This window comes from Colossoma macropomum, unplaced genomic scaffold, assembly GCF_904425465.1.
Source record: "Colossoma macropomum unplaced genomic scaffold, Colossoma_macropomum, whole genome shotgun sequence".
NCBI classification, from domain to species: domain Eukaryota; kingdom Metazoa; phylum Chordata; class Actinopteri; order Characiformes; family Serrasalmidae; genus Colossoma; species Colossoma macropomum.
Window position 1 is genome coordinate 28,999,175 of NW_023494790.1, and position 27,079 is coordinate 29,026,253.

The 27,079-nt window shown below is 38.2% G+C and overlaps 1 protein-coding gene across 1 annotated transcript in view; it reads left to right on the plus strand.

Annotated features, from left to right (window-relative positions):
* LOC118809542 (E3 ubiquitin-protein ligase rnf213-alpha-like) overlaps window positions 1-24,733 on the plus strand; it is a 40,247-nt gene extending 15,514 nt beyond the window's left edge. The window contains 46 exon segments of the mRNA XM_036572961.1: window positions 263-480; window positions 954-1,091; window positions 1,959-2,120; window positions 2,225-3,485; window positions 3,591-3,775; window positions 3,860-4,015; window positions 4,114-7,698; window positions 7,821-7,951; window positions 8,055-8,150; window positions 8,306-8,427; window positions 8,541-8,663; window positions 8,759-8,802; window positions 8,888-9,041; window positions 9,145-9,280; window positions 9,811-9,999; window positions 10,083-10,213; window positions 10,341-10,498; window positions 10,630-10,839; window positions 11,115-11,302; window positions 12,028-12,148; window positions 12,595-12,695; window positions 12,833-13,015; window positions 13,560-13,726; window positions 13,814-13,916; window positions 14,633-14,747; window positions 14,831-15,035; window positions 15,182-15,363; window positions 15,731-15,853; window positions 16,362-16,472; window positions 16,828-17,070; window positions 17,158-17,230; window positions 17,375-17,409; window positions 17,906-18,006; window positions 18,169-18,325; window positions 18,541-18,721; window positions 19,708-19,802; window positions 20,015-20,266; window positions 20,771-20,903; window positions 21,005-21,085; window positions 21,422-21,602; window positions 22,107-22,308; window positions 22,482-22,559; window positions 22,684-22,881; window positions 23,980-24,069; window positions 24,182-24,360; window positions 24,476-24,733. Coding sequence (XP_036428854.1) covers window positions 263-480; window positions 954-1,091; window positions 1,959-2,120; window positions 2,225-3,485; window positions 3,591-3,775; window positions 3,860-4,015; window positions 4,114-7,698; window positions 7,821-7,951; window positions 8,055-8,150; window positions 8,306-8,427; window positions 8,541-8,663; window positions 8,759-8,802; window positions 8,888-9,041; window positions 9,145-9,280; window positions 9,811-9,999; window positions 10,083-10,213; window positions 10,341-10,498; window positions 10,630-10,839; window positions 11,115-11,302; window positions 12,028-12,148; window positions 12,595-12,695; window positions 12,833-13,015; window positions 13,560-13,726; window positions 13,814-13,916; window positions 14,633-14,747; window positions 14,831-15,035; window positions 15,182-15,363; window positions 15,731-15,853; window positions 16,362-16,472; window positions 16,828-17,070; window positions 17,158-17,230; window positions 17,375-17,409; window positions 17,906-18,006; window positions 18,169-18,325; window positions 18,541-18,721; window positions 19,708-19,802; window positions 20,015-20,266; window positions 20,771-20,903; window positions 21,005-21,085; window positions 21,422-21,602; window positions 22,107-22,308; window positions 22,482-22,559; window positions 22,684-22,881; window positions 23,980-24,069; window positions 24,182-24,360; window positions 24,476-24,620 — 11,222 coding nt within the window. The 3' untranslated portion in view covers window positions 24,621-24,733.
* The last annotated feature ends 2,346 nt before the right edge of the window (window positions 24,734-27,079 follow it).

Genomic DNA, 27,079 nt, shown 5'->3' on the forward strand with positions numbered 1-27,079 from the left:
AAATGCTTAGCTAGCTCAGAGATCCTCCATAATACAGTGTTTCACGTCTCGGTATGTAAGAAAAGGTGCTTTCCAACACGTCTCACTGACTTTTGACATTTTTAGGCTTCAGTGCAGCAACCAAATTTCTGATGTTCTCTCAGTATCACACAGAATTTTTCATAGCCAAACAATTCTACCTTTCATAGTTTGTAGTTAAATATTTTTGATGCAGTTTGACAAGCACTCATGACTAATTTTTATAACCCTGTGATTTTTATAGAGATCAGTCAGCTCAAAGTGTTTGTTGACCTTGCTACAATCTCTGCTGGGGAGAATGCTATGGATGTCGATCGTGTGGCCTGTTTCCATGATGCTGTACTGGGATACTCTTCAATGCTTTATGGGCTAAGCATAGATTCTGACTTTGCTGCATTTAAGGGAGCTCTGCAAAAACTGTGGCAAGCCCTGGAAAATGACAGCAACATAACAAAAAAGCTGGTATGATATAACTGTATGTCTGTCTGGAAAAAAGATGTTGAACTTTATTTTTTAGCAACACTGACTTTTTTTCAGTAAATTTGTAATTTTAAGCTTTCTATTTGTTTCTATATTGTGCGAGACCATGCTGATACAGCACACTAAACTTTAACTGGTAAACAACTAATAAATTCTGTAAAATACTGTGTTACTGTGCTAGCATTGCATTTCTTGTCACTCTCAAAATAACACTTTTTTTTGGTGTTTTTCATCCGTTGCAATAGCACTACAACCTCAGTTGCTAGACAGAATAATTACAGAGCGCTAGAGGATGAAGCAATAAATAATGCAGGAACAAGTTCAGGCAAATATCTTACAAACCATTTTTTATGTGTTGAGGTTGTTTTAGCATCTGCGGAACATTTCTAGACATTGTATTTTATGCATTTCATGTATTTATTGTTGTATATATTGTTTTTCTCCATATTTATCAGAGAGATACTGCACGAAACTTGGATTGGCTAAGAACAGTGAAAGAGAGCCATGGCTCAGTGGAACTTTCCTCCTTGTCCCTTGCCACAGCCATAAATGCAAGAGGAGTGTACACCATCCGTGCCCAAAACCAGAAAAAGGTTTATTTTGCTGCCATATTATTCAAAATAAATTTGGATCTATAGTCAACTTTATTTGAATTAGGCAAAGTCTTTTTGTTTTAGGAGATGATTAAATGAAAGATTATTACATTATTACAAAAAATAAAACATTCACATCATTCAATTTAACATTGTTCACTTTAAAGACAATATTATGGGCCAGAGCTGGGGAACCCTGTTCCTGGAGAGGCTGCACAGACATACATAGATTCACTTTAAAGGGGATATTATAGAGACACAAATGTGCTTATGCACTATAAAAATAAGATACAAAATGATCCAGCACATTATTTTCCAATCTTACCCAAAATCTTAACATAGTAGCAAATCTTTGATTTTGTGATCTGCAATGTTGTGCACCAAGGAGTGCGTAACATAAACTCTGAACCTGTAAAATATTTTTACACTGCCCACTTACCATTTTTTTGGAATTACTTGTGTTTAGTGTTGTCTATAAAACTAATTGACTATAGTCAGTCACAGTCTAGAACTGTGATTCTTGATATGTGGCCCTTCCCCAGTACTCTGCTTAACAGTGTAGGTAAATGTACACTACAAGACAACAAGCAGTTTTGAAGTCTGTACTAAACATTCACTCTGGTTACCCCCACAATCTAGAACAACCTGTGTTATATATTTCTATATGTTTGGGTTTGCGCTAACACAGTATAAAAATTAAGTCAGAAGAGAAAATACTAAACATTAGTTTTAAGTCTTTTTTGGATAAATGTTTGAAAGGTGACCAAAATGTATGAACTAGTTTGCTGAAAACTTTACATCTTGCAGAAATGAAAAAGCAACTGTACTGGGTCTTTAACAAATTTTCATCTGCTCTTTCTGCAACAGATCAGTATGGAAACGGCTCTCAGACTGGATGTCCCTGAGGAACATGAGGAAGGGCATGAGATTCGTTGTTATTCTTTGGAAGATGTGAAAGATCTACAAAACAAACTCATGCTCATGTCTGGGAAGGCTGAACAAAACAATGAAGTGGAACATTTCACTGAGGTAAAGACGTGCTAGCCATAAAAGTGCTTTTGTATCTTACTGAATGCTGGGTATCTTAATGAATGAAACTGATACCATGCAATTTGTTCTTTTGCATTTCTAAGGTTTTTGACCATGTTCAGAGACTAGCTGCGACCTTCCTTGATCTTCTTTCTGCTGGAAATCCTTTGTTCAGGCAGTGGGAAGCAAAAATCACCTGCCGTGATGTAACATTAAACTCTGATGATGTTGGTACCCCTGGAATCATTATGGACTTCAATTTAAGAAGCATCGAGGACAAAATAATAGTTGAGGGTAATGCAGTTGAACAACTCCCAGAGCTCTGCAAGAAAATGGACAAGTACTTAAGTGAATGGAGGAAGTTCATAGACAAACAGAGATCTGAGAACTACTACCTAAACTATTACACTGCCGAGCAAATGGTCTATCTTTGTGAACAGCTCTCTTTGGAAAATGTTAATGAAGACTTAGAGGACAGTGCATTAATGATGCTCTCTTTCATCAACCCCAAAGCTACATCATCCAGTGTGTGGAAAATATGGAACCTCATACATGAAGACTTACAGAATGTGGGTACAGTAAATGTTTCTTTCTCTGAGGACAGTTTAAACAAAAGTATGGAAGATTTCTCAGATAATGAATTTGGGTTATGGACTTTAGATTTAATCTGGGACAAATATGTCACCGACATGAAGGCCTTTCTCACAGATACACTGGATATATCAAGTTTAGGGAGACTTCTTGACAGGCTGGGCAGTACTGTGACTGAGGATGATGAGGATGAGGACCAGGAGGAATTTATGCCATTAGACCCCCATGAAAGACCTATCAGAAGAGAGCTGCCAAAGGGGCTGGTGCTGGGCCGTCCCAACCTCATTGTCTGTCCCAGTGAAGAAGTCCTAGCCTCCTGCATTAGTGTCTACTCAGCCAGTGAATATGAGCCACTGCCAACTTATGATGAGGTCCTGTTGTGCAGTGCAGACACTCCATATGAGCATGTGGAACTTTTTCTCAGGCGTTGCCTCACCAGAGGGTATATGGGAGAGAAGATCTACTGCCTGCTGTATGCAGACCTCTTAAGCTATGACGTCAGTAATGCTGTGGAGCAGTTGTTTCACAAACTTCTTTCTGCGTCCAAGAAGGATTACAAACTTGTGATCATCTGCAGCTTAGAAAGGGAACATGCCTATATGCCTTCAGCATTTAGCCAGTTCAAACTGCACATGGTTCCACGCGAACCCTTACAGAAGATTCAGGCTTACCTCTCCAGACACTATACGGTCTCATCGGAACAGGCTAGTGCTGCTACTGTATTCAAAGACAAGCAGTGTGTTGGTATTGTGTCATCAAAACGAGCAGGAGTCGGTGAGTAAAAGAGAATGAATGTAACATTTCTCGAATCTCAAAGGTATTTTTACTGTCATCATTTTTAAAGCTAAAATGCAAGCTCCATGTGTTTGATTCTTTCAGGTAAATCCCTGTATATTCAGAGGCTTTATGAAAAGCTTGAAGTGTCTGAAAGACCTGGATCCTCATGCCTGAGATGCATTCGCTTACTTGAACCCACAGTCAAAGAAAATGTAATCCTTGAGTCACTGCTTGACACACCAAACCAAAATGGGCTTGTGATCTTCCACTTTGATGTTACATCATCGGTAAGAATTCACTTCTGTGAGACTCAACAAAACATATAAAAATATTTAATTTAGATTCAATAACAAACATGGGATTGTTTTTAGGTCCGAAAGGGATTGCATGAATTTTTATTCAAGCTATTAGTCCTTGGTTATCTAATGGATGCTAAAGGACAAATGTGGAAACGTAGCAGCCAACACTTGTATGTCATTGAGATGCTTCAACACACATCTGAACCCCCAAGATTTGCTCCAAAAGTGGTACGTTTCTTAATTGTCTTCCTTTATAGTTGTAAAGATTTCAGTCATGTGTTTATTTAAAGAAAGAGCAAACGTAATAAGAAACATTTCATTTGCAGCATTCAAAGCTACCTTTCACCTTCACTGAGGTCTTTCCCAAAGTGCAATGCAGACCTCCAAAAGAAGTTTTGGAGCTGGAAATGAAAACAGAAGATGACCCTAACTTTGAGATTGAGGACCCACTTATGGATGATGAGTATTTCAGGAGTGAAGCTTATCAGAGGCCTTACCAGTATTTGAGGCGTTTCCATGAGAGGATTGATCTTGACAGCTTCAGCTTCAGTGGAGTTGAAGGTTCCCATACGGAATGTCTCCAGATGTTTTTTATCTACTGCGGCATTGTTGATCCATCATGGGCAGAGTTGAGAAATTTTGTCTGGTTCCTTAATCTTCAGTTGCAAGACTGTGAAACATCTGTTTTTTGCAACATGGACTTTGTCGGAGACACTTTGAGAGGATTCAAAAACTTTGTGGTTGAATTCATGATACTGATGGCCAAAGACTTTGCCACACCATCTTTAAACATATCTGATCAAAGTCCTGGGAGAGAAAACGTAGACCTGATGGGTGCTAATGAAGAAGATCTAGCCCCATTCCGCATTAGAAAGAGTTGGGAATCAGAACCTCATCCGTACATCTTTTTCAATGAAGATCATCAGTCAATGACCTTCATTGGTTTCCACCTCAAGTTAAATAATCAGAAAGGAGTTGATGCAATTGATCCATCCACAGACAAAGTGATAAGGAGAAACATCATGACGAAGCAGCTCTATGATGGTCTCCGGATTAACCGAGTCCCTTTCAACATTCCTTTTGATGAACTACCTAGAGGTGAGAAGATTGAGCATTTGTGCAGTGTTCTTGGCGTTAAGTGGCCATCAGATCCTGATGAGACCTACCAGCTTACTATGGATAACATATTGAAGATGATGGCAATTCACATGAGATTCAGGTGTGGCATTCCGGTCATTATCATGGGGGAAACTGGCTGTGGAAAGACAAGACTTATCAAATTCTTGTGTGAGCTGAAAAGAAGTGGGATCCCTGCAGAGAATATGAAGTTGGTAAAAGTGCATGGCGGCACAACCCCTGATATGATCTATGCCAAAGTGCAAGAAGCTGAGTCTGTTGCATATTCGAACAAAAAGAGACATAATCTTGATTCTGTCATTTTCTTTGATGAGGCCAATACTACTGAGGCAATCAGTTGTATAAAGGAAGTGCTTTGTGACAACACAGTGCAAGGGCATAAACTTAAACCTGACTCTGGACTACAGATTATTGCTGCTTGCAATCCTTACAGAAAGCACTCAGATGAAATTATTGAAAGACTGGAGGATGCAGGTCTGGGATACATAGTGAAAGCTGATCAAACACAGGACAGACTAGGATCCATTCCTCTTCGTCAACTGGTGTACAGAGTTCATGCATTGCCCCCAAGTATGATTCCTTTGGTGTGGGACTTTGGGCAGCTCAATGACAACACAGAAAAAATGTACATTCATCAAATTGTTCAGAGCGTAGTTGAGAACAATTTGGTCAGTGAGGACTACGTCAAGATGATGACTGATGTCCTTTCTGCATCTCAGAGATACATGAGAAAGAAGAAAGATGAATGTAGCTTTGTCAGTTTAAGGGATGTAGAACGTTGCATGCAAGTATTTGTGTGGTTCTACACCAATTACAAAATGTTTTTTGAAGAACTGGCAGAGTTCTTGAAGAAAAAGCAGAAATCATCAAAGAATGTTGGTAAAAAGATCTCCTCAAATGATAAAGATCCAGTTGAATGGGCTCTGGTGATGGCAGTGGCAGTGTGCTACCACTCATGCCTGGAAAAGAAAAAGGAATTTTGGACCAAACTCTGCAAATCTTTCCCAAATTACAACATTACACAAGTGATGCAAGAAATCTTTCTAATGCAGGATCTTCTTCTACATGGTGTGCCCCTTGGTGGAACAATTGCTAAGAACAAGGCTTTAAAAGAAAACGTGTTCATGATGGTAGTGTGCATTGAACTACGAATCCCTCTTTTTCTAGTTGGTAAGCCTGGGAGCTCAAAGTCTCTGTCAAAGACCTTAGTTGCGGATGCAATGCAAGGCCAGGCTGCCCACTCTGAGTTGTACAGGAAGTTGAAGCAGATTCATTTAACATCCTACCAGTGCAGTCCTCACTCAACTGCCGAAGGAATCATCAACACATTTAAACAATGTGCCCGTTTTCAAGAAGGCAAAAATCTAAAAGAGTATGTCTCTGTTGTTGTGCTAGATGAAATAGGCCTGGCAGAGGACTCTCCTAAAATGCCTCTGAAAACTCTTCACCCATTGTTGGAAGAAGGTTGCATTGATGATGACCCACTTCCCCATAAGAAGGTTGGGTTCATTGGCATCTCAAACTGGGCTTTGGACCCAGCCAAAATGAACAGGGGAATCTTTGTCTCTCGAGGTGACCCAGATGAGAATGAACTCATTGAGACTGCGGTAGGAATTTGTTCATCAGAACCAATGGTTTTGGAGAACATCAGACAACTTTTTCATCCATTGGCAGTTGCTTACTTGCAAATTTGCAAAAAGCAAGATAAAGGTTTTTTTGGCCTACGTGATTACTACAGCTTGATCAAGATGCTCTACGCTGTTTCCAAAGCTTCTCATCCTTCCTCTGAGCAAATTACTGAAGCAGTGTTGAGAAATTTCAGTGGCTTGGACAATGTGGACACTCTGAAAATCTTCTCCAAAAATCTGCATATTCGAACGGACTTGAGTCACATCAGTACTGTCGATCTTGTGGGACAAAACATTAACAGGATCGTTCAGGATGAGGACTGTCGCTACCTGCTTATCCTAACCAAGAACTTTGCAGGCCTTCAAATCCTTCAGCAGAATTTCTTCTCCAACAACAACCTCCCAGAGATCATCTTTGGGTCAAGTTTTCCCAAAGATCAGGAGTACACTCAGGTGTGCAAGAACATCAACCGTGTGAAAATCTGCATGGAAACTGGCCAGACCGTTGTGCTTTTGAACCTTCAAAATCTCTACGAAAGTCTCTATGATGCCTTGAACCAGTACTATGTTTCTCTTGGGGGTCAAAAATATGTGGATCTTGGTCTTGGCACACACCGTGTGAAATGCAGAGTCCACAAAGACTTCCGCCTTATTGTCATTGAGGAGAAAGAGGTGGTGTACAAACAGTTCCCCATCCCACTGATTAACAGACTAGAGAAACACTACCTTGACATCAACAGTGTACTGAACAGCAGTCAGAGGGAAATCGTCAGCCTTTTGCAGAAGTGGGTCAAACGTTTTGTGTCCTCAAACAACCAGCATTGCAGATCACACAAATACTTGCCGGCAGACGTTTTCATTGGCTACCATTCAGACACATGTTCATCTGTTGTTCTGCAAGTGATGGATAAATTGAGAGATGAGACTGAAGACTTCCAAGACAGAGTGTTGCAGGAAGCCAAGCTTGTCCTACTCAACTGTTCCACTCCAGATTCAGTGGTGCGCCTGGAATTTACTGATTTGCCTGATGTGGAGACACAACGACTGGCAAATGCGTACTTTAAGCTCCAGAAACACCGCTCTCTGGCTGAATTCATTGCTTCTCACATTCAGCAAGGACATAGGAACCATTGCGTCTTCACAGAGGTAGGATTTTACCCTTATTCATTCTTTAGGCATTAATTATATGTTATTTCAATATTTGAGACTTGATGTAGAGAACCGATATTAAATGCAATGACATTTAAATGTGTTTGTTTTCTGTAAAGGTTACAACATTCTCTAGACTGTTGACAGCTGCAGATACATGGCAACTCAAGAGCTTCACAGGAATTAACACCATTGATCTTCTCTCATTGCAACAATTTGAGACTGAACTGTCCTTCCTCAAACAAATTAAGTAAGTAAGAACACCTGGGTTCCTGATTAGTTCACCTGCCACTTCTTAATGACTGTATAAGATTAGTAAGATTTCTTTATTGTTTAATGGTGCTTTCTTTTAGAGAGTTCCTCAGCGTTCAGTCTGCAGACAAGATTCTTCTTGTTCAAATGGATTTTGGTGAAGATTCACTGAGTGCAAATATTCTTGCATCAGCCAGGTATCTATTATATTAATGCTATGAAAAAACTTTAACCAATCACTTTTTTTGCCAATTACTTTTTGCCAATTTACCAAATTCCTAGAATGTTTTTTTGATAAACGGAGAATTAATAAGAATATGCATATTTCACGACACAGTTTGTTTTCCTTCAGGTACTCCTGCATGAATGAAATCATTCGATCAAAACAGGTGGGTGATTGTAGGATTTATGTGTACTTCATCACAAAACTACCACGAATGGAAGGGGGGACGTCCTACATTGGATTTCAGGGAGGTTAGTTTGAAAATAAATGTATGAGTTGAATCACATATACACACTGTAAACAAAACACATTATATTTGTACTCATAAGTAGAGAACTCTGGCACAAAATTCTTATGTTCATAGGACACTGGATGTCAGTTCACATTGATGACCTCAGAAGTTCTCAAGATATTGTATCTGATGTCCAGAACTTGAAAAACATATCAATTTGTGATCTTTTTGAGGAAAATACAAAGCAAACTGAAGGTATCCTTTCATAAGCATTCAGATTCGAAACATGAATTGGTTGTAAATTTAGTTATGCTTTCTAATCAATGCATGTACTTTTTATATTTATCCAGAAATTGGGGTCCAGGATGCTGAGCTTGCTGAGTTCGAAGATACTGTAAGTATAATACTGTAACACTGTACAGTATTAATTGTTTTTAACCCAAAAACTATATACTATATCAGTGCTGATATTGTTTTAGGTATTGGAGAGCAAGTTTGACACAACAGCACTTGTGCGCAGTTGTGTTCAGAGTGCTGTAAGCATGCTAAGGGATCTTGAAGATGATGGCAGCCTTATTACAAGAAGAGTGGACATCCTGCTCACATTACTGGATGACAGTGAAGAACTGAAAGGTGTGTTTTGTGTGCTCCCTAGTTGTCTTCTGTGAGAAGTATCTGTGTTAATCATTTTGGCGAGGAACTTCATTTTAGTAAGGAAAATTGTCTTATGTGACAGGTAAATTTATGGACGCCTTGAAAAAACGCCTTCATCTCCTGTTGAAAGCACGTGAAGACAGTACTGATATGCCCAAGAACTGGGTTTCCAGAGAGGCTGCAAATATTGAAGCCCTGCAAGAAGGAGGGACCTTTAAGTAAGCATACACTATATGAGTCAAAGCTGAAAACACTAAATAATTTTTAGTAGCACTGTCAAAGTTAATGGCAAATAATAAATTGACCACAATCGTGGAGGAACCATTGTCTGTACATGGAATACATATTATATATATATATATATATATATATATAATATATATATATATATATATATACACTCACTGAAACATGAAACATTGAAACATTGGTGATTTGCATGTTCAGGTTCATTTGAACTCATGTGAACTATTTTGTCCATTGACATAACTATAACAAAATGGGCGGTTTGCAGTTTGAAAAGTTTTTCTTTAGGGTCATATTTAAGCAAATAAGACAAATCCAATTAGTCTTGATTAACGACACAAAATAATACAATTTTTGTGAATTTTTACGAATATGACATTTCACATAAAGACATTTTTTCTGTCTCTTTACCTATTTACTTTCTACTTTATATTGCATATTCTACCTTACTGTTTCATTTTTACTGTGTTATATTTTTATGAATAGTGCATTTTGTCAATAGGCATACTCTGTGGCGGAGAGTACAAACAGTGGTCACTCCCCTCCTGGCTCACTTGATTTCGGTCATCGACCGCAACTGCAACCTGAACCTTCTGCTTGATGACTGTGAGGATGAAGTCAAGAATTTATGGTTTCTCATATTTAAAAACCATTCAGTGTTGGATATACCATATGTTCAGATGGGCCAGAAGTAAGTAAAAGTTATTTATTTTATTTTATTCCACTTACTATGAAGACTATAAATTTAGACTAAAGTTGACTGTTTGAACACAGCTCAGAGTCACAGACCATCCCAATCCAAAGCCATATCTCAGCGGGAAGAACCATGTCCTGCATCATGCCCTTCAGCTGGAGGATCAAAGATCTGTTAGATGACCTCTGGGAGCACACCTTGCAGGGGGAGGGTGATTATGTCCTTTTGTATATTGCATATTTTGAATTAAGATTTTGTTTATTTAGTTTTTGTCCTTCAGATATTTCAAGGACATTTTTGTAAGTCCCACCTTATAATTGAGAGTTTTTTCTTTTCAGGTCAAAACAGTAAGCAGTTTGAGGAGGTCTTCAAGATGACTGTGCTAGGGGAATATTTTGCAAGTGTGGACAAAAAAATGCAGAGGGAATTTTTCCAAAGATATCTTCAAGATTTCGTTGCTTTGACAATGAAAGTTTCAATTGTTGGCGAACAGCAAGTGAGAACAGTAGTGTTTTCGTTTTATGTTTTTCATAATTTGTTTTTGTAGTATTAACAGTATCTTCCATGCCTAATTCCATATTGTCTTGCATAATCAATCTACAGCAAAGGCTGGTTTGTCTCTTGTAGTTGCTGGGCTCTGCCCTGCTGAGCTGTGTGAAAGAGTTGTGTAGGCGGAGAGGTAGCTCAGTGGACAGTGAGCTGTCTTTGCCGCTAGTCCACTCGGCTTACCATGAATTCCAGAAACGTCTGCAGAACTTCTCCAGGATGATGTCCATCCTGCCTGAGGTGGTCCTTTCCTTGCAGGGAAATCTACATGTGATGGATGCACCCGAGATGGTATTTTTCAAAAAATCTAGTTTTTTTTTTTCATCTGGTAGCCTCATTGAACTCCATCACTAATGTAAATATGTAATAAAATCTGAGCAGCCACACTTAGTGGCATGTTGATGATGCTTAAAAGGTCTGTGATGCAACTGATATATTAGACGATATAAAGTGTTTTACAAGCATACATACTTTTTTTGGAAAAAAAGTTGCGTTTGGTGTGAATTCGTATTCAAACTTGCCGAGTAATCAATTAATACCTAAATATTTGTGGTGCTCTTCTTTAGATTTTAGATGTGTATTGCGCTCTTGCCTGTGTGGAGTACCTAGAGCCCCAGGATTTCAATGTGGACTTTCAGCGGCAGTCATGGCTGAAGCAAGTGAAGAAACTGCAGGTCCCCATTGAGCTGGTCTGCTCAGAGAACAGCATTAAACAGTATAGCGATCGGAGTCGAGAGATGACGAAGCGCATCAGGTGAGTTTCAACATAACCTCTACAGCAAGGGTCTCAAACTACTGGCCCACGGCTTCATACCACAAGATTCATTCATCTCACAGTGCGTTAGAATCAAGAAGTGAATGGAATTACTAAAAGAATCCACTGAGCACATAACAACCTCATTTTTATAAGAGTTTACCCACAACCACTTTACTCACTTTACTTACAGCAGAAATGCCACTGCTATCACAATAAAAGTACCATATAATTCTACTGTTCAATAGTAAGTTTACTTGATTTAACTGAACACCTTGAATTGTACTATAAATACATAAAATCATGCAATGATCATATAATCATCATATAATGAAAGCTTCGCAAGTTCTAACATTATGAAGTCATGAAAAAAGTTTTTTTTCAGCAAAACCTTTTTTCTCAGAAAAAAGTACCGACTTTTGTTCATCCCTGTGGTGGTACCCTCAAGGGAACATCTTCAGTACCTTTAGTTAGGACAAATAATAATTATTGATAATTATTTGTTTATTAATGTTTGTATTTATTTATTTATTTATTTTTTAAGTCATCCAGGCTTTCATTTTATTGTTTCTATTAACAAAAGTGGTTGTTATGTACCTGTAAAAAGATCTCAAGCACCATGTTGTATTTTTAATCTTAATCATTTGTAATCATATTACCACTATGATTATAAATGTTTTAATTTGTTCGTTACCTAAACTTATTGCTTATCATGTGTATTCTAGCAATGGCTGGAGACAAATCTTCACCTTCTCACTGTTTGTGGAGCACATACAGCTGGGCATTGAGGCTGAAGATGAAAGGCTGAAACCTCTGGTTATGAAGCACTCTCAAAACTTATGGAAGGTAAGGAGTTATACTGCCACTTTTTGATTGCAGTTTCATTAGCATAATGCATTTCTTGTAAAAGCAAATTTGAAAAATGCTTTTTGTAAATTTAGTCCATTTGTTTTTTTGCACAAGACATTCTGCACATGCCATGTAAGCCTTACAAGTAGTAATATTAACCTCTTTAACTCAGTGACATTTATTACATCCTAAGGATTGAGTATAGTAATTACAATGCAATCTGGTTCAGTTATTCTTAAGTAAAAAGAGTGAGAAATTAGTCTGGAACTGACGGTGGTTCTGTGGGTTTACCGCCGTTCTGTTTCATAGCACACTGAAATAAATGGATTGAGCAAATGCCAGCCTTCTTGATACATTTTTTAGTTTTCCTACATTGGGTTACCAACAGTAATGTTAAGCTTAAAGTACATTAGTGACACTGTTACATCTTGTTTTTGTCAAAGGTACTTGAGAAAAGCTCAGACATGAAACTGGAGAAAACCTTTCTGGCTGTAATTGAAATACTCAGATCCTGCAAACAAGGAGCAAGTGACCTCATATTCAAGTAAGAGTTCTGCTGATATATGCTGATTCTTTCAAATCAGTTTCAGATTGTTTATTGCATTTGGAAATGAGAGGAAACCACTGTTAAATGTTAAAATTGTAAATTTGTAAATGCTAACATTAAAGTATCTTTTTGAGGTTTGGCATCCAGTCGTGTGCTATATGCAGAGTAGAGCCCCAAGACCCTGTGGAGTTACCATGCCATCATATCTTCTGCCAGCCGTGCATCAGAAGGTGGCTGACCCCAGGCCAGATGTACTGTGCTTTGTGTACCCAACCAGTACCAGATGACTTTGAGATGAAAGTCTCTGAGGATTTTCGGTGGGTCATGTCTGTTTCTTTTTCTTAAAGTAGCCTCTTTCTGCAGGCCCCCTAGGGGCCATTTCAGAATGGAATTTGACTCCGATATTTTTAAACTGCTATAATCAAATAAAATATTTCCCTGTAAGTTTGTTATCAGAGTAACCATGACAACTTTGGCGCTCTGTGTGTGAAATGTTGAGCTGCTAGTGAGCAATGAGTAGTGAAAGGGGAGGGGTGAGAATCCCCTGCTGTGAAAACAATTCACACCTCTCCAGAAAGATAGCTGTGCTGAGAAAACAGACAGCAACTTAAGCTTTCTTGACATAAAAAAATCATATACAACAGCCACAATAAAAAATAGCATTTAAGCACAAGAAGACCTCTTTTGTAAATGTTGACTTGGTTGCTCACCTGCAAAGACAAAAAAGGGGGAAATTGCATTTTTTGGCTACAGTGGAAAACAGTTAAAATCCAGTTTTTGAATGTGTTTATATGGAGCTGTGTTTTAAAACAGCATCATACTGATTGTGCCCCCTTGTATCTGGGTATGATGATTTTACAGGGCCTGTCTCAAGTTGAACGCCCAGTTCAGACAACGGTGCAATGCCTTTTTCATAGACATAGTGTCCACAGTGTGTTTCAAGGATAATTCCCCACCATCCAGAGGTGTCATTCTGGACCTGCTTTCCTTCCTCATGGTTGAGGCAAAGCCAGTCTCCCTAGTTCAAGGTAAGGTGTATTTTCTCTGTTCAACAGAGGTGTGCACTCATTAATGATTTTTTAGTAAGATGTTATGCTCTCTGTCTTCTCTACCAGCACAAAGCCATATTCACACCAAAGCCCTGTCACCTTTCGATGAGTGTGTGGACCGAAATCCTATTGTACGCTCTGTGGTGCTTAAACTCCTGCTGAAATACAGGTGCAGTATGACAGTTTAGACAGTTGTAGCATTATAGAGTTGTTTTTGACACAAAAATACATATATATATCTTATATACATTTATTGTAAAGCATGGGTGCAATTGGTCTAACAAGTCGGGAGTTGGGGCAACGTTTAAAGGCTAAAGTTTACATACAGCAATTCAAATGTAAAATTACACAGTACACCTACTATTACGCTTATTGTATTGATATCTCATATTCAATTTGTCAATATTAAATCACAAACAAATAATATTAATAGCAGGAATGACAATATCACACATTATAGAGATTCAGTTTTGTTGCCTGTTACAATGGCTTTTTTATTTTTAAATTGTGTAGTAAATTTCTTTTCTTAAAAATGACTATTTTTGCAAAAAACCCTTTTAATGATAATTATTATGATGATAATTATGAATAAAAACAAATAACTGGTACTAACTGCTATGACATAAGTCAACAATCACAGTACAGTAAAAAGTGTTACTGACATTACTGAGTACAACTAAACGAAACAACCATCTATTTGGGGTTTTAAATAAATTTTTTCAACAAACATCCCACAACAATTAAAATTTGCCCACGCAATTTTTAAAAGGGGTGGATCTGACCCAACCAACCAAAAACAAACTTACTGACAAGATAAATGGTTTTAAACACTTTGCCTATGTGCCATTTGTGCACAGTACTTTATATATAAAATACTTTTTTCAGCTTTGATGAAGTGAAAGAGTACCTCCAGCAGCACTTGGAGAACATACTACAGAGCAAAATCTTGGATGGTGCTGACAAAGCAGAACTCTATACTTTATACATCAATTGCTTTGAGGTGAGTTGGACATGATTTTTGAAAATAAATGTAGTACTTAAAAACCGATTTTGATTGTATAATTGATATTTTTGTTTTTGTAGGATTCCATGTTTGAAGGAAAGGAGTTGGGCTCTGAGGCAGGGCAGAAGCAGCATCTGCAGGAGGGTAGAGACTTCCTGCATTTCTTCCTCCACGCAGACAGGGTGGCCACAGAGGACGTCTCCATAGAGACCCTGCAGCAGATCGCAAGACTGCGTGTGTGCTTGGACATGGGTGCTCAGCTGCTTGCCACAGTGCCAGGCAGAGGTTAGTTTTTACATATCACTTAGTTTTTATAGATTTGTCATGATATACTATATGAAGATGATGTTGTTAAATGGAAAATTTTTTGCTTAAGCTTGGGCTCCACATAGAGCAAACTTCATAGAATTGTGCTATAATGTCTTAATTAGGGAGCTTGGAGAAACATCAGGAGGAGTTCCTGGCCACAGTGATGGAGCTCTGTGAAGAAAGCAGGAATGACTGGTACAGAGTGTACCTGATCAGAAAGATCTGCAGCCTGCAGGGTGTGGAGGTTGTACAGAACATGCAGAAGGATTTCCAGTGGCTTTTCCCACAGGAGATCTTACAACAGGTATGTTCCAGAAACACACTATATAGAGAGCACTGAATACTGAATCATGTTTAATGTAATAATGAGTTATGCAAAAATTTACATTTACATTCAATTTACATTCTGCAAGTTCTGTTTTTTTTTATTTTAAAATGAATGAGGCACAATACAGAACAGCCAGTCAGAACAGAGCTCCTATATCTCATAACTCAGTCTTAAAAGCACAGTAACATAAATAGTCTGTTTAATTCAGAGGAATCTTTGGTTTATAAAACCACACAAATGTTACAAGAAGACTTTAAGGGAAAAAATAAAATACAGAAAAATGTAGTTTATGGGCCAATTAATACTGAATTGACAGTTATGCTGAGTACCTTATGTGTTGCAGGAAGACACCGGGGGCCAGATGGACCAGTACTTGGTGTACGGTGAAGAATATAAAACTGTACGTGAGGCAGTTGCAAAGGCTGCAATGGAGGGCACAGTGCAGGGCATAGACAAGGCCCTTGAGGTGCGTGAATTTCATCCGTGGCTTTGGTTAAAAAACTGAGATTAGAAGGACTTTTTATGCTTTTGAAAGCATTTTTAATCATGCAGAAAGAGGCTACTTTAAGAAAAAGAAACAGACATGACCCACCGAAAATCCTCAGAGACTTTCATCTCAAAGTCATCTGGTACTGGTTGGGTACACAAAGCACAGTACATCTGGCCTGGGGTCAGCCACCTTCTGATTAAAATGTTTTTTTTTTTTCTTGATTCATCAACAGTGATTTCATGTACTGTACTATAAAAAGATTCACTGTAAAATTATAGTATAATAAGTATAGTATATTACTGGCTACTAGGTGCATTTCACAATATATAGATATAACAAACATATTCATTTATTGACCATGTTTTGTTGTATTGTATGTTCTATATAATATAATAAAAGAGTTCTATATTAATAAAATTTTATATATAATATTGTGAAATCCTGGCAATAATTAACAGTGTGTATGCTGTGTCATTTCTTCTAGAAGTGTACATGTGCTCCAAGGAGAAAGGCCTTCTATCTTCTTCTTGCCCTTTTCAGAGAAGTTACCATTCTCTTTCGAGTAACCAATCAGGTCCTCCACCCCAAAACAGAGGTAGGAGCCTTTGCACATATTTCTGCCTCACTTTGTGTAAATTACCATTAATCATTCATCAGAATTATTTCACATCTGATTTCACATTTACCATATTCAGTAAATACCTAACCTTTAGGACCCTTCATTATATACTGTCTAATAGCTATATTCTTCAAATATTACAGTTACATGAGTAATTAGTTACAAAAAGTAAAAACACATTTTATTAACCTTCTATATCACTAGGTTTAAGTGCACTTCTGACTTCTTTCCATTTGTTTCAGTGTCAAATGAAAAAAAAATCTTCTAAGAGTTAAATATGAACAATTAGACATACACTGTAACAACTGTGATAAATTTCTTCGATTTCTAGCAAAGGCGACCTCTTGAGGACTTCATCCATGGCTCGCAGTACTTGGTCACCAATGAGATGAAAGTGTTTGCTGAAGCTCTGGTGAACAACAGACTGGGTGATCTGAGTGTTCATCGGCGTCGCTCTAACACAGAGCACACCCTGATAGAGCTGGCTGTCCACCTGAAGGCTGTGCTGCTGTGCGGATCTGAGCAAGTGCTGACTCCCCTTTTACAGCTCGGCCTGTGCCCTTCCACCATGCAGGTAAGTCTGATGTCCTGATTTTTCCCATATTGCACTAATTTACATTAGTTTATATTCATAGCTTTTGCTTTCGGTCTCATCGTACAGGCAGCATTTATACCCACTATGCCTGAGGACATGCTTGCTACAGCACAAAAGGCTCTTGGCAACACGTGGTATAGTAAGTGAACCAACAGACTGCACTCTTCACATTTCTAACCATTTGTGTCATGTCATTAAAATGGTTTCAGCAACTGCATGTCCTGTTTTCTAATGAGTTTAAATTGATGAGTGTCAATATGTATTATTTCTTACCTTCCTATAGCCTGTCCCAATGGTCACCCATGTGTTGTTGACAAGGTAAGCCTCAGCTTTCTCACTGAGTGCCATACTGTATTCTTTGAAGTCACTAGGCCATTCTTTAGATATATAATCACAATAAGTGGTTTTACCAATACCTGAAAGAACAAACCCATATGGTGAACATACACAGACATTTCAAAAACACTGTTTTTTAATCCAAAATACATTCCAAACAATAAAAAGTACTTTAGGATACTTTGCCTAAATGCTAAGATCCTAACGAATCAATTAAGACATAATGGCAAAAAGACTTTACAAATAGAAGGGTGTCCACACTTTTCCACATGCAAAAATTACTATTTTATTTTTTCTATAAGGAAAAATAGATATCACAATGACAATGTTTTGCCAGTTATTGATATTCTTACAAATATTTTTTGTATTGAAAGTTATGTAAAAATGTTCAATTTAGATATGCAAATGAGACGTTATCTACTTTAACATGCATAAATTTGCGTATTCTTAAAAAACAAAAATTTGCTATTTCCTACAGTGTGGCAGGCCAATGCAGAAGGGCAGATGTCTGGAGTGTGGAGCTGTGGTGGGAGGGCAGAATCATATGGCTGTACATGGTTTCAGTCAAGTGAGGCAGCAGTAAGTCACACCAAACTAATATGAAGCTTTCATGATGACAAATGTAAAACAAATCAAGATGGGTGTTTTAAGACATGAGGAGAACAAAGGAAAATAAAAGGGCTCAAGTCAAATAGTAAACAATACAAAAAAAAAACAATAAAATTGAAATGTCTTTTTCAGGGGGGATCGTACCCAGACAGGCCACATTCTAGGAGACCCACAAAGAAGAGATAACCCAGATGCCCTGGACACCAAAAGCTTGTCTCTAACTCCTTTTACATTGATCAGAGTGATGACCCATCTAACCATGCTGCTGGGGTCTTCAGAAGAAGCTCAGGTATGTTTAATGTCCAGATTGAGGTGGTTCCCATATAGCGATTATTTCCAACCCTGTTTCTGGACCACTCCTCTCCTGCATATTTTAGTGTAAACCTGCTTTAATGCCTAATCAAACAAGTCAGTTGGATCTGGTTGGGGAACCACAGCAATTCTTTTTATTAATAATTAATAACTGTCACAAGGATCCTTTTTTGCTTTCTCTTTAAAATACAGTCCCAGTTTATAGCAAAGATCATCCGGCCTCCAGTGCAGGACCCCTGTGAGTTTTTGACACGGCATCTGGTGAAGGACTTGGAGCATCTAGGAATGGCTGTGGGAAAAGGAGTGGATGACACGGTCACTACTGTTCATTTGATGCTCAGCTGGGCCCTGGAGCCTCCTAAGAGTGTTAACTGTAAGTCCTATGATAAACTATTTTAGTTTCCCTATTTTAGTGCTTAAGGCGTGACACTACATGTAAGGAGGATAATTTTTTAAAACAATAGACATCACAATGAATTTTTGCTAGTTGCTTACTGATATCCTTACTTTTTTGTATAGGAAGTATTTAGATATGAATTTAGATATGAAAATAAGACGTTATCTACCTTAATTTGAATAAATTTGCGTATTTTCAAAAACCAAAAATCAAAATCACAACAGTTTGAGAATTAAAGATGAAAGGTGAAAGAATCTCAAGGAACAAATAGTTTGTGTTATTATCATAAAATGTTTTACAGGTCTTTTTGTAGAACAAACTTCATAATAAATCCAGCAATATTTTCTGTATTCGTTTTGAAAATTCTTAGAGATTAGGGATGAACATGTGAAATTTCATGAATGCAGATGTTCTAGGAGCTGAGATTTTTGGTACTGAATGTAGAGCAAAGCTGATTTTGGAAAAATAAATGGTCAGAACTGCATTAGCCAGTAAGATCTCAGGTAACATGCACCAGTTATTTGAATGTTATCAAAATACCAAAGGAAATAAAGATATTTGGATGTTTTTATTTAGATTCTACAGAAAACGAGCGTTTTTAGTGATACATGACACGGAATGAATTTGTGAAGTGTGGGCGGAGCTAAGCCTTCATTAAAGTTGCTAACTTTTGGAAAATACTGTTAGACGTGATAGGACATGAGTCGATGTGAATTCAGTACACTGAAATAAACATATTTCTGTTGAGTTTTTACATTTTCATAATTGCATTTTAAGAGAAGACATGTTATACTTGCAGTCTATCCAAAGATCAACAATGGTCGGCAAGACCAAAATTCTCATTTCTGCTTTTAGTGTCATAGAAACACTCTATTGCCATTGTGATATGATCTGCCTGTGTGGTTAGGTGCTTTATTTTTAGACTGCTTAAATACTGTGGCAAATAAATATTGTCACTCTAGGGCCTGCTGGCTATGATAACACCCTCTCAACTAAGGAGGCCAGGAATGCCTGGGAGATCACCTTGGCTCATAACGTTATCACTCCCAAACTGAAGGTAAGGCTAGTCCACTAATCCCTTTGCTTATTATTCAGTTATTTATCGTAAGACTTATAACGAGTATTATCTATTATTTGCAAGTTATGTAGTTACAAGAGTGAGAAAGAGTGTTCAAAGAGTTCTGAAATTGCTTTTGATTAAAATTTTACATTTACACTTTAAACAATTTCACATCAGATTTGAATGTTTTTTTTTTGTTGGGTTAACAGAAATTGGAGCGTAAACTAAAAAAGGTGACCACCTGCATGAGGGGGGATTCCCGCGTGTCCTCTAACCCCATCCTGAAGGTGATGTACGGTGACCCGCGCGTGTTCCTGTCCTCCCTGCCGCAGCAGTCTGTGCTCCACAGCTCTGCCATGTGGAGCTGCAGGGAGAAAGGCTCTCTGCTCAGTCTCACACACATCGTCGAGCAGAACGACGGCAAAGACAACTTCCCTCTACTCTGGAGTTTCCTGCAGAAGGTTATTTTCATTTTGATTTCTGTAGATGTCTTATATGTAAAGTGATTTATCTCAGCAGTAAATATTTATTTATTTAAAAACATAAACAATAAATAATATATTTTGATATGTGTCAGTGTATTAGCTTAACCATTTACAAAGCTCTCCTCAAAGGAAGCTATCATCCACTACCTGGTTCAGCTGATCAATCCTTCATTAAGTTAAATCAGTGTGCTGCAGATGGAAAGCAATACCTTTACTGGAAAAAAAATCTTGTTTCACTGTAATCATGTTTATTTGCATTTATTCTAATGTAAAAATGTTTTTTTTTCACTGAGAAAACATACTTAACAGTTGTCTTGGGAGTCAGTGACTTTTACACATTATTGTATGTCTCATACTCATGGAAGTTATGCATAGTTTTATGTTTAGACCCATTTTGTTCCAAGACAGTATCAGTGAATTAGACTGTACATTCAGACTGAACAGAGTGTTTGTCTTGTTTCTGTCTGTTTCACTTTGAAGGAAGCTGAGTTCCGCCTGGTCAGGTTCCTTCCAGACATACTGGCCCTGCAGAGAAAATTGGTTAAGAAGTTTCAGAATCTCCCTGATTTGTGCAGTGGCACAATTAGGGATTTCATTGACAAACAAACTTCAGGTAAATAATAAATAGTGCTTCATGTTAGACTTAAATTGAACTGAAATGTCAAATCTTGCTGCTGTGTGAATGAAGAATGTTAATATGTTGTATATCAACAGCATCTCAAAAGAGCTGGTATGAGAAGCGTGTTCACATCTTCCTGAGTTCATGGAACCAGCTAAGAACTTCTTTGGCCACTTGTGAGTATTATCACGAAGCACATGTACTACTGAAGAAAATAGGTGGAAAATACTTTGAGATTCCACCAATCTGCATAATTCACTTATTAAGACACAAAAAAGTCATTCAGAGTGGTTTGATGTGAAATGGTTCATTGTAGAGAAACTCAGGTTTCTTTACAGTGGTAGTGGTAGAAGCAGGCATCACAATGTACAATGCAAAAATAGCCATTTTATTTGCTATCAACCAGCAAACGTGCATGTCTTCCAAGTTTTATATGTAATGTTGATAATGATAGAATTGTGATGAATTGTGTGTGTGTGTGTGTGTGTGTGTGTGTGTGTGTGGCTGTGCAGATGAGGTGAACGTGCCAGGAGATTACTGCAGTGTGGATCTGGATAAGGGCAGTGAGCTGCAAGTGCTGGTTCCTCGGAGGCAGGGGCCAGGACTGTGTGCTACCGCCCTGCTCAGCTACCTGGTCTCTCTGCATAACCAATTGGTCAGCGCAGCGGGCAAACACACCGGAGAGGACAGCAGGTAGTGACATACAAGATACCAGAACACTTTACCTTCTGTCCATGCAGAATGTGATGATTTTAAAATGTAGCAGCACATTGTGTTTCATTTTAATAGTAGTATTTATTTTAAACTACACATTTATTAATCAGCTATTAATTTTAAGACTTACTATTCAGCAACTGCTATAAATGATTCAGTAATTACTACAAAAAAATATGTAAGTTTGATAGTTATGAGAGCAAGGGACTGACTTGTGGTTCTCTATAAAGACTCTTACAGTTTAAGGGTTAGTACACTTTTTGCAGTAGAATATGAGAAAAATTACACTAAGACAAGTAAATATAAGTAATGTAGCAAGATGCCAAGTTAACTCTGTTAGTTTAATGTGCTGCACTAAAAGACTGACAGAAAACAGTCATTACAATGCATTTCAATTCAAAGAACATGGGTGTGCTTAAAATTTAAAACAATAGTGAGTTGATGTGAAAGTGAGTGTCCTCTCTGTCGTGTGCCATTAATCAGCTACACGGTGAGCCTGGCTGAAGTGAGCGAGCTGCATGTGATCCAGTACGAGGTGGACCGAGACCTGCTCCCACTGGTGCTGGCAAACTGCCAGTACAGTATGGAGCGTGGCCGGGAAACTCTGTCTGAGTATGATCTGCCTAAGATCCAGCAGCAGATCCTCGCCCGCTTCTTACAAGGCAAACCCCGCATCACACTGACCGTAAGTGAAAATCAGTTTCCAGACAAATGAAACAACTGGTAGTGTGGCGACATGATTTTCCAAGTTGACACGTGCACCATTAGTCCTGATTTAGTACAAACAATGTGTCATTCCTGCCACTGTACGCTGTCATAAGTATTTGGTTTAAGATTAAGTCTTACTTTTCATTACAGGGAATCCCAACTCTAGTCAGCAGACAAGACAGAAATTACGAAAACATTTTCAAAGACATAAGAGAAAAAGTGGCTCAGGTAAGGAACAGTAGTGGCAGCGTCTACATCACCTGTAGAGTCATGCCGTTCTTCAATGTCTTTCAACTCATTTTTACTTTTAAATAAAAGCACTGAGATGTGGGTATGTATGTGTGTGTGTTAGGAGCCCCTGACTTCTCTGAGCTCCTCTGCGCTTGTGACAGAGCTGCAGTCTCTCAGTGACGTCTGTGAGGCATTGGCGGCCGTTGAGGTCACTCTGGGCTTCCTGTCCATGACTGGAGAAGATGAAAACATGCCTCTGGAGAAGTACTTGGAGGAGAAATTGCAAATGGGCAGCCACACTGCTCCTCATATCCTGAAGGTCAGTCAGCAGTAGGATGTGGTATATTCATTGTTCAAGAGCATCTATAGGGTTTTTCAAAGCATTCTGATTGACAATATTATCATTGATGTCTGAAAAATAGAGGTTCATTAAAATAAATAAGTCTAAAGGTCTCATTTGGCTCCTTCAAAAATTGTATAATTCAGCCACATGAAAAAACCTCTCTACAGTGAGAAAAAAAAATCATTTGGAACAAATCTTCTGATTGCTTTTGTGCATTCTCAAATTTTCACATTTGTATTTTGTTTTTTTGCAAAAAAATGCACTGATAATGGTTGTTTAGATCCAAATAAGGTCTTATTGAGCACAGAGCAAGGAAATTAACAGGCCCCCTAATACACAAAGATAACACTTTATAATGGCAGGCTCCTATAAACAGAATCTTAATCATTATCAAATAGTTTGCTAACAACAGTTAATTATAGAATTGTTACCTGTGCATTAAGAGCTACAATTTGAATTATTAACCATTAACATTGTGACATACAATTAAAGCAGTGTAAAATGTGCACGTATTATATTTGTGTAATATTTAATAATTTGATTTGTACTTACAAATACATCTATAATAGAAGTCCAGTTAATGACTTAAGTGCCTTAACCTTTAATGTGGGACAAAAACTGCCTTAGCTTTTAATGTGAGACAATGTACAGAAGTTTTATACTTTTGCATCGCTTAACATTAGCATGCAATTAAAAGAGAATTTTTCAAAATGTCTGCATAACTAAATATCAGTGGTGATAAGAACCAGATGTTTAAAGAGTTTAATACCTGGAAAAGCTACAATTACATGAAATGGTTAGAAATACACTGCCTGATACCTGAGACATTGTTTTGCAATAGTTTTTAGTTGAAGTTTTGGTCTAAAATGTATTTTCTGAAATGTATTCAAGGCAGAGATGTACATGTAGAGTGTTACAGGGAAAAGCAGTATTCAAATATTCTTTTTTCCAGATTTACCAGATTTTACTATGTTACCTTTATCAACATGAAATACAAAAACCGTATTGGCTATTATTTTATGTGCTATATTGTGTTTTATTGTGCCGTTATCTAATCCTGCTTGGTGTGTGAAGACTCTGGGCAGATGCTGTCTGAAGCACTGTGTGGCTCTGTGGCAACTGCTTACCTCACTCAAGTCTGAGCATATGCTTCGCCTTAAGAGGGTAATGAATACCTCCATAATACAACAGCAGAACTTCTGAAATACCAGTTAGCTCATACATCAAATAATTTGTGTTCATGCATTCACTTTTATTGTGACCATTCCTGTCTCAGGACCCATTTTCAGGAATCACAGCAGAGTACCAGCATGCACTTGGTGAAGAGGAGAAAAAGCTGCTGACTGGCTTCCTGTCTAAGAGCAGTGTGGATACCTGGCTTCTTGAAATGCACGAGTTCCTGTTGCTGAAACTGAAGAGCCAGCGAGCTTCAGATACCTTCAGACCAGACTGGAGGTGAGAGTGGAAGCTAAATGGAGTAGAGTTTACCTAACATGGCCTTCAACATGATGTTTTAGTTCATGATGCTTGCAATTCTTAACTTTTTCCATTTTTATTTCTTGCTTATCAGTCTTAAAGACACCCTGGTCTCCTACATGGAACGCAAAAATCTAGATGTTCCTCTAGATGTGGAGGAGGCATTCCCAGACCAGATCCAGCTGTCCCAGCTAGTGGAAACTTGGAAGTTCACTGTGACCCACAAACAGCAAAGATAAAGGACCAAAGATAAAGACACAATAATGACATTCCATTTAAGCTCAGCTGTGGTTTTACGCACAGTCCAATTAGGCAAATCTTTTCACATCGTGTGCACTTTAACATGAGATATTTCTTTACAAATTGTTGTTGTTTTCTGTACAGAAAACTGACCTCAGGGAACAGTTTATATTTTGTATTTGTTCCAGAAATTTTCTTTCTCTTTTTATATTTTCTGTGTATTGATTTTATTATGTGTTTGATTTTACTCTTTGCAAAAGGTTTGGAATCTTTTTATTTCAGTGATTCCATAGCCATTGAAATAGCTACTCTGAGAAAAATTGAAGTGCAGGCAGAGAAACTCTATACTTTATATTTGAAGATGCGTTTATACCACTGGATGGAGCTGTGGGCCTTTTCGCTTTTAATGAGCACTGATTCTATTGCCTTTATAAATGTTACCATGTCCATTTAATCTCTGTATTCATGAGTGATTTGCCCAGCTCTTTAATGTTATCTTCATCATTCCAGATCAATAAACCAAAATACAGTTTTTCATATTAATGAAAGATGTGCAAATAAAGTAAATGTGAACTCCTTTCTTCCTTTATAGCAAATCAAGGACTCCTTTAGAATCTGTGTTCCTCAGGGCACCAGAAGAGACAATTGCCTACACATAATGCGGGCCTGTGTGCTGTCTGTTGCCCCTCTGCTCAGGGTCTTGTGTGAGGCAGGATGAGTCACCACATGGCCAAAACAAAAGCTTCACCACAGATGCCCTGTCAGGCCACATTAAGGGGAGGTTTGTCTAGCATGCCTGCATTAGACTGACATCACACACTGATATGTGTTTTTACCTTCCTTTCTGTGTCCAAGGTAACAGTTTATAAAGACATAGGTGGTTTCCTAGACACAGACTGAGAATAAACTGCTTTGTACAACAAAATCATAACACCTCTCCTTTTTATTATGAGCTGATGTTAAAGCGTCACCAGAACTTGTTTTGGACACTCTAGCCTTTAGAGTGTGTCACCTTTCTGTTCTCCATGAATATCACAGCACATTCAGTAAGAATGCTCAATTAGTGAAACACTTAGCTAAACCATTCAGTAACACTTTACTGCAGATAGTGTTCATAAGGCTATGTGACACCTACATGAGTTCATCATAGACTGACGTAAAACCTGCATAAACATTTTTAAAGGCTTAATCCAATAAGCATTATGCAACTTTGATGTCAAGCTGATGTAATACCTACACTATATAGCCAAAAGTATGTGGACACCCTCCTAATTATTGAGTTCAGGTGTTTCACCACACCCATTGCTAACAGGTGTAAGAAAAACACACAGCCATGCAATCTCCATACTCAAACACTGGCAGTAGAATGGGTTGCACTGAAGAGCTCAGTGACTTTAAACATGACACCGTGATAGGGTTCCACTACAGTCAGTTTTGTAAAATAGATTCCTTGCTAGATCTGCCCCGGTCCACTGTAAGTGCCATTTTAGTGAACTGGAAGAGTCTAGGAGCAACAACAGCTCAGCCATGAAGCAGAATATGCAAACTCACAGAGCGGGACCACCGAGAGCTGAAGTGTGTAGCACATAAAAACCTTCTATGCTTTGTTGCATCTCTTACTACAGAGTTCCAAACTGCCATGCAGCTGCTCACAAGCCCAAGATCACTATGCAATGCTGAGCTTCGGCTGGAGTTGTGTAAAGCACACTGCCACTAGACTCTGGAGTGATGAATTATGCTTCACTATCTGGCAGTTTGATGGACAAATCTGGGTTTGATGGATGCAGGAAGCACACTGCCTGCTGGAATGCATAGTGCCAACAGTAAAGTTTGGTGGAGGAGGAATAATGGTATGGGGCTGTTTTTCAGGCCCCTCAGTTCCAGTGAAGGGTAATGTTAATTCTACAGCATACAAAGACATTTTCGGCAATTATTTGCTTCCAACTTTGTGGCAACAGTTTGGAGAAGACCCTTTCCTGTTCCATGACTGTGCCCTCTGCACAAAGCAAGATCAATAAAGGCACGGTTTGATGAGTTTGGTGTGAAGGAACTCTAGTGGTCTGCACATAACCCTGACTTCAACTCCATAATAATGCCTGTGGTTTGTAATGGGATGTCCAGCAAGCTCTTATAGTTGTGATGGCCAGGTGTCTACATACATTTGGTCATATAGTGTAGATGTTATGTCAACTTGACATCAAAGGCATGTTTATGACAAATGATATCTAATGGAATTGTGTTTATAAATGTTTGTATAAGACCAAGTAGCCCTACAGTAAAGTGTTAACAATCATTCTGTGTGTATCACCCTGGTTATGGCATTATAAATGATTTCTCTTGCAATTCTCCATCAACTGTACTAATAACAATGCAATTATTTTCATAACTATAATTATCACGCTATTCATTTGCTTTTAATGTTATTGGCCATCTGTTTAGTCTGCTACCTTGATAACAG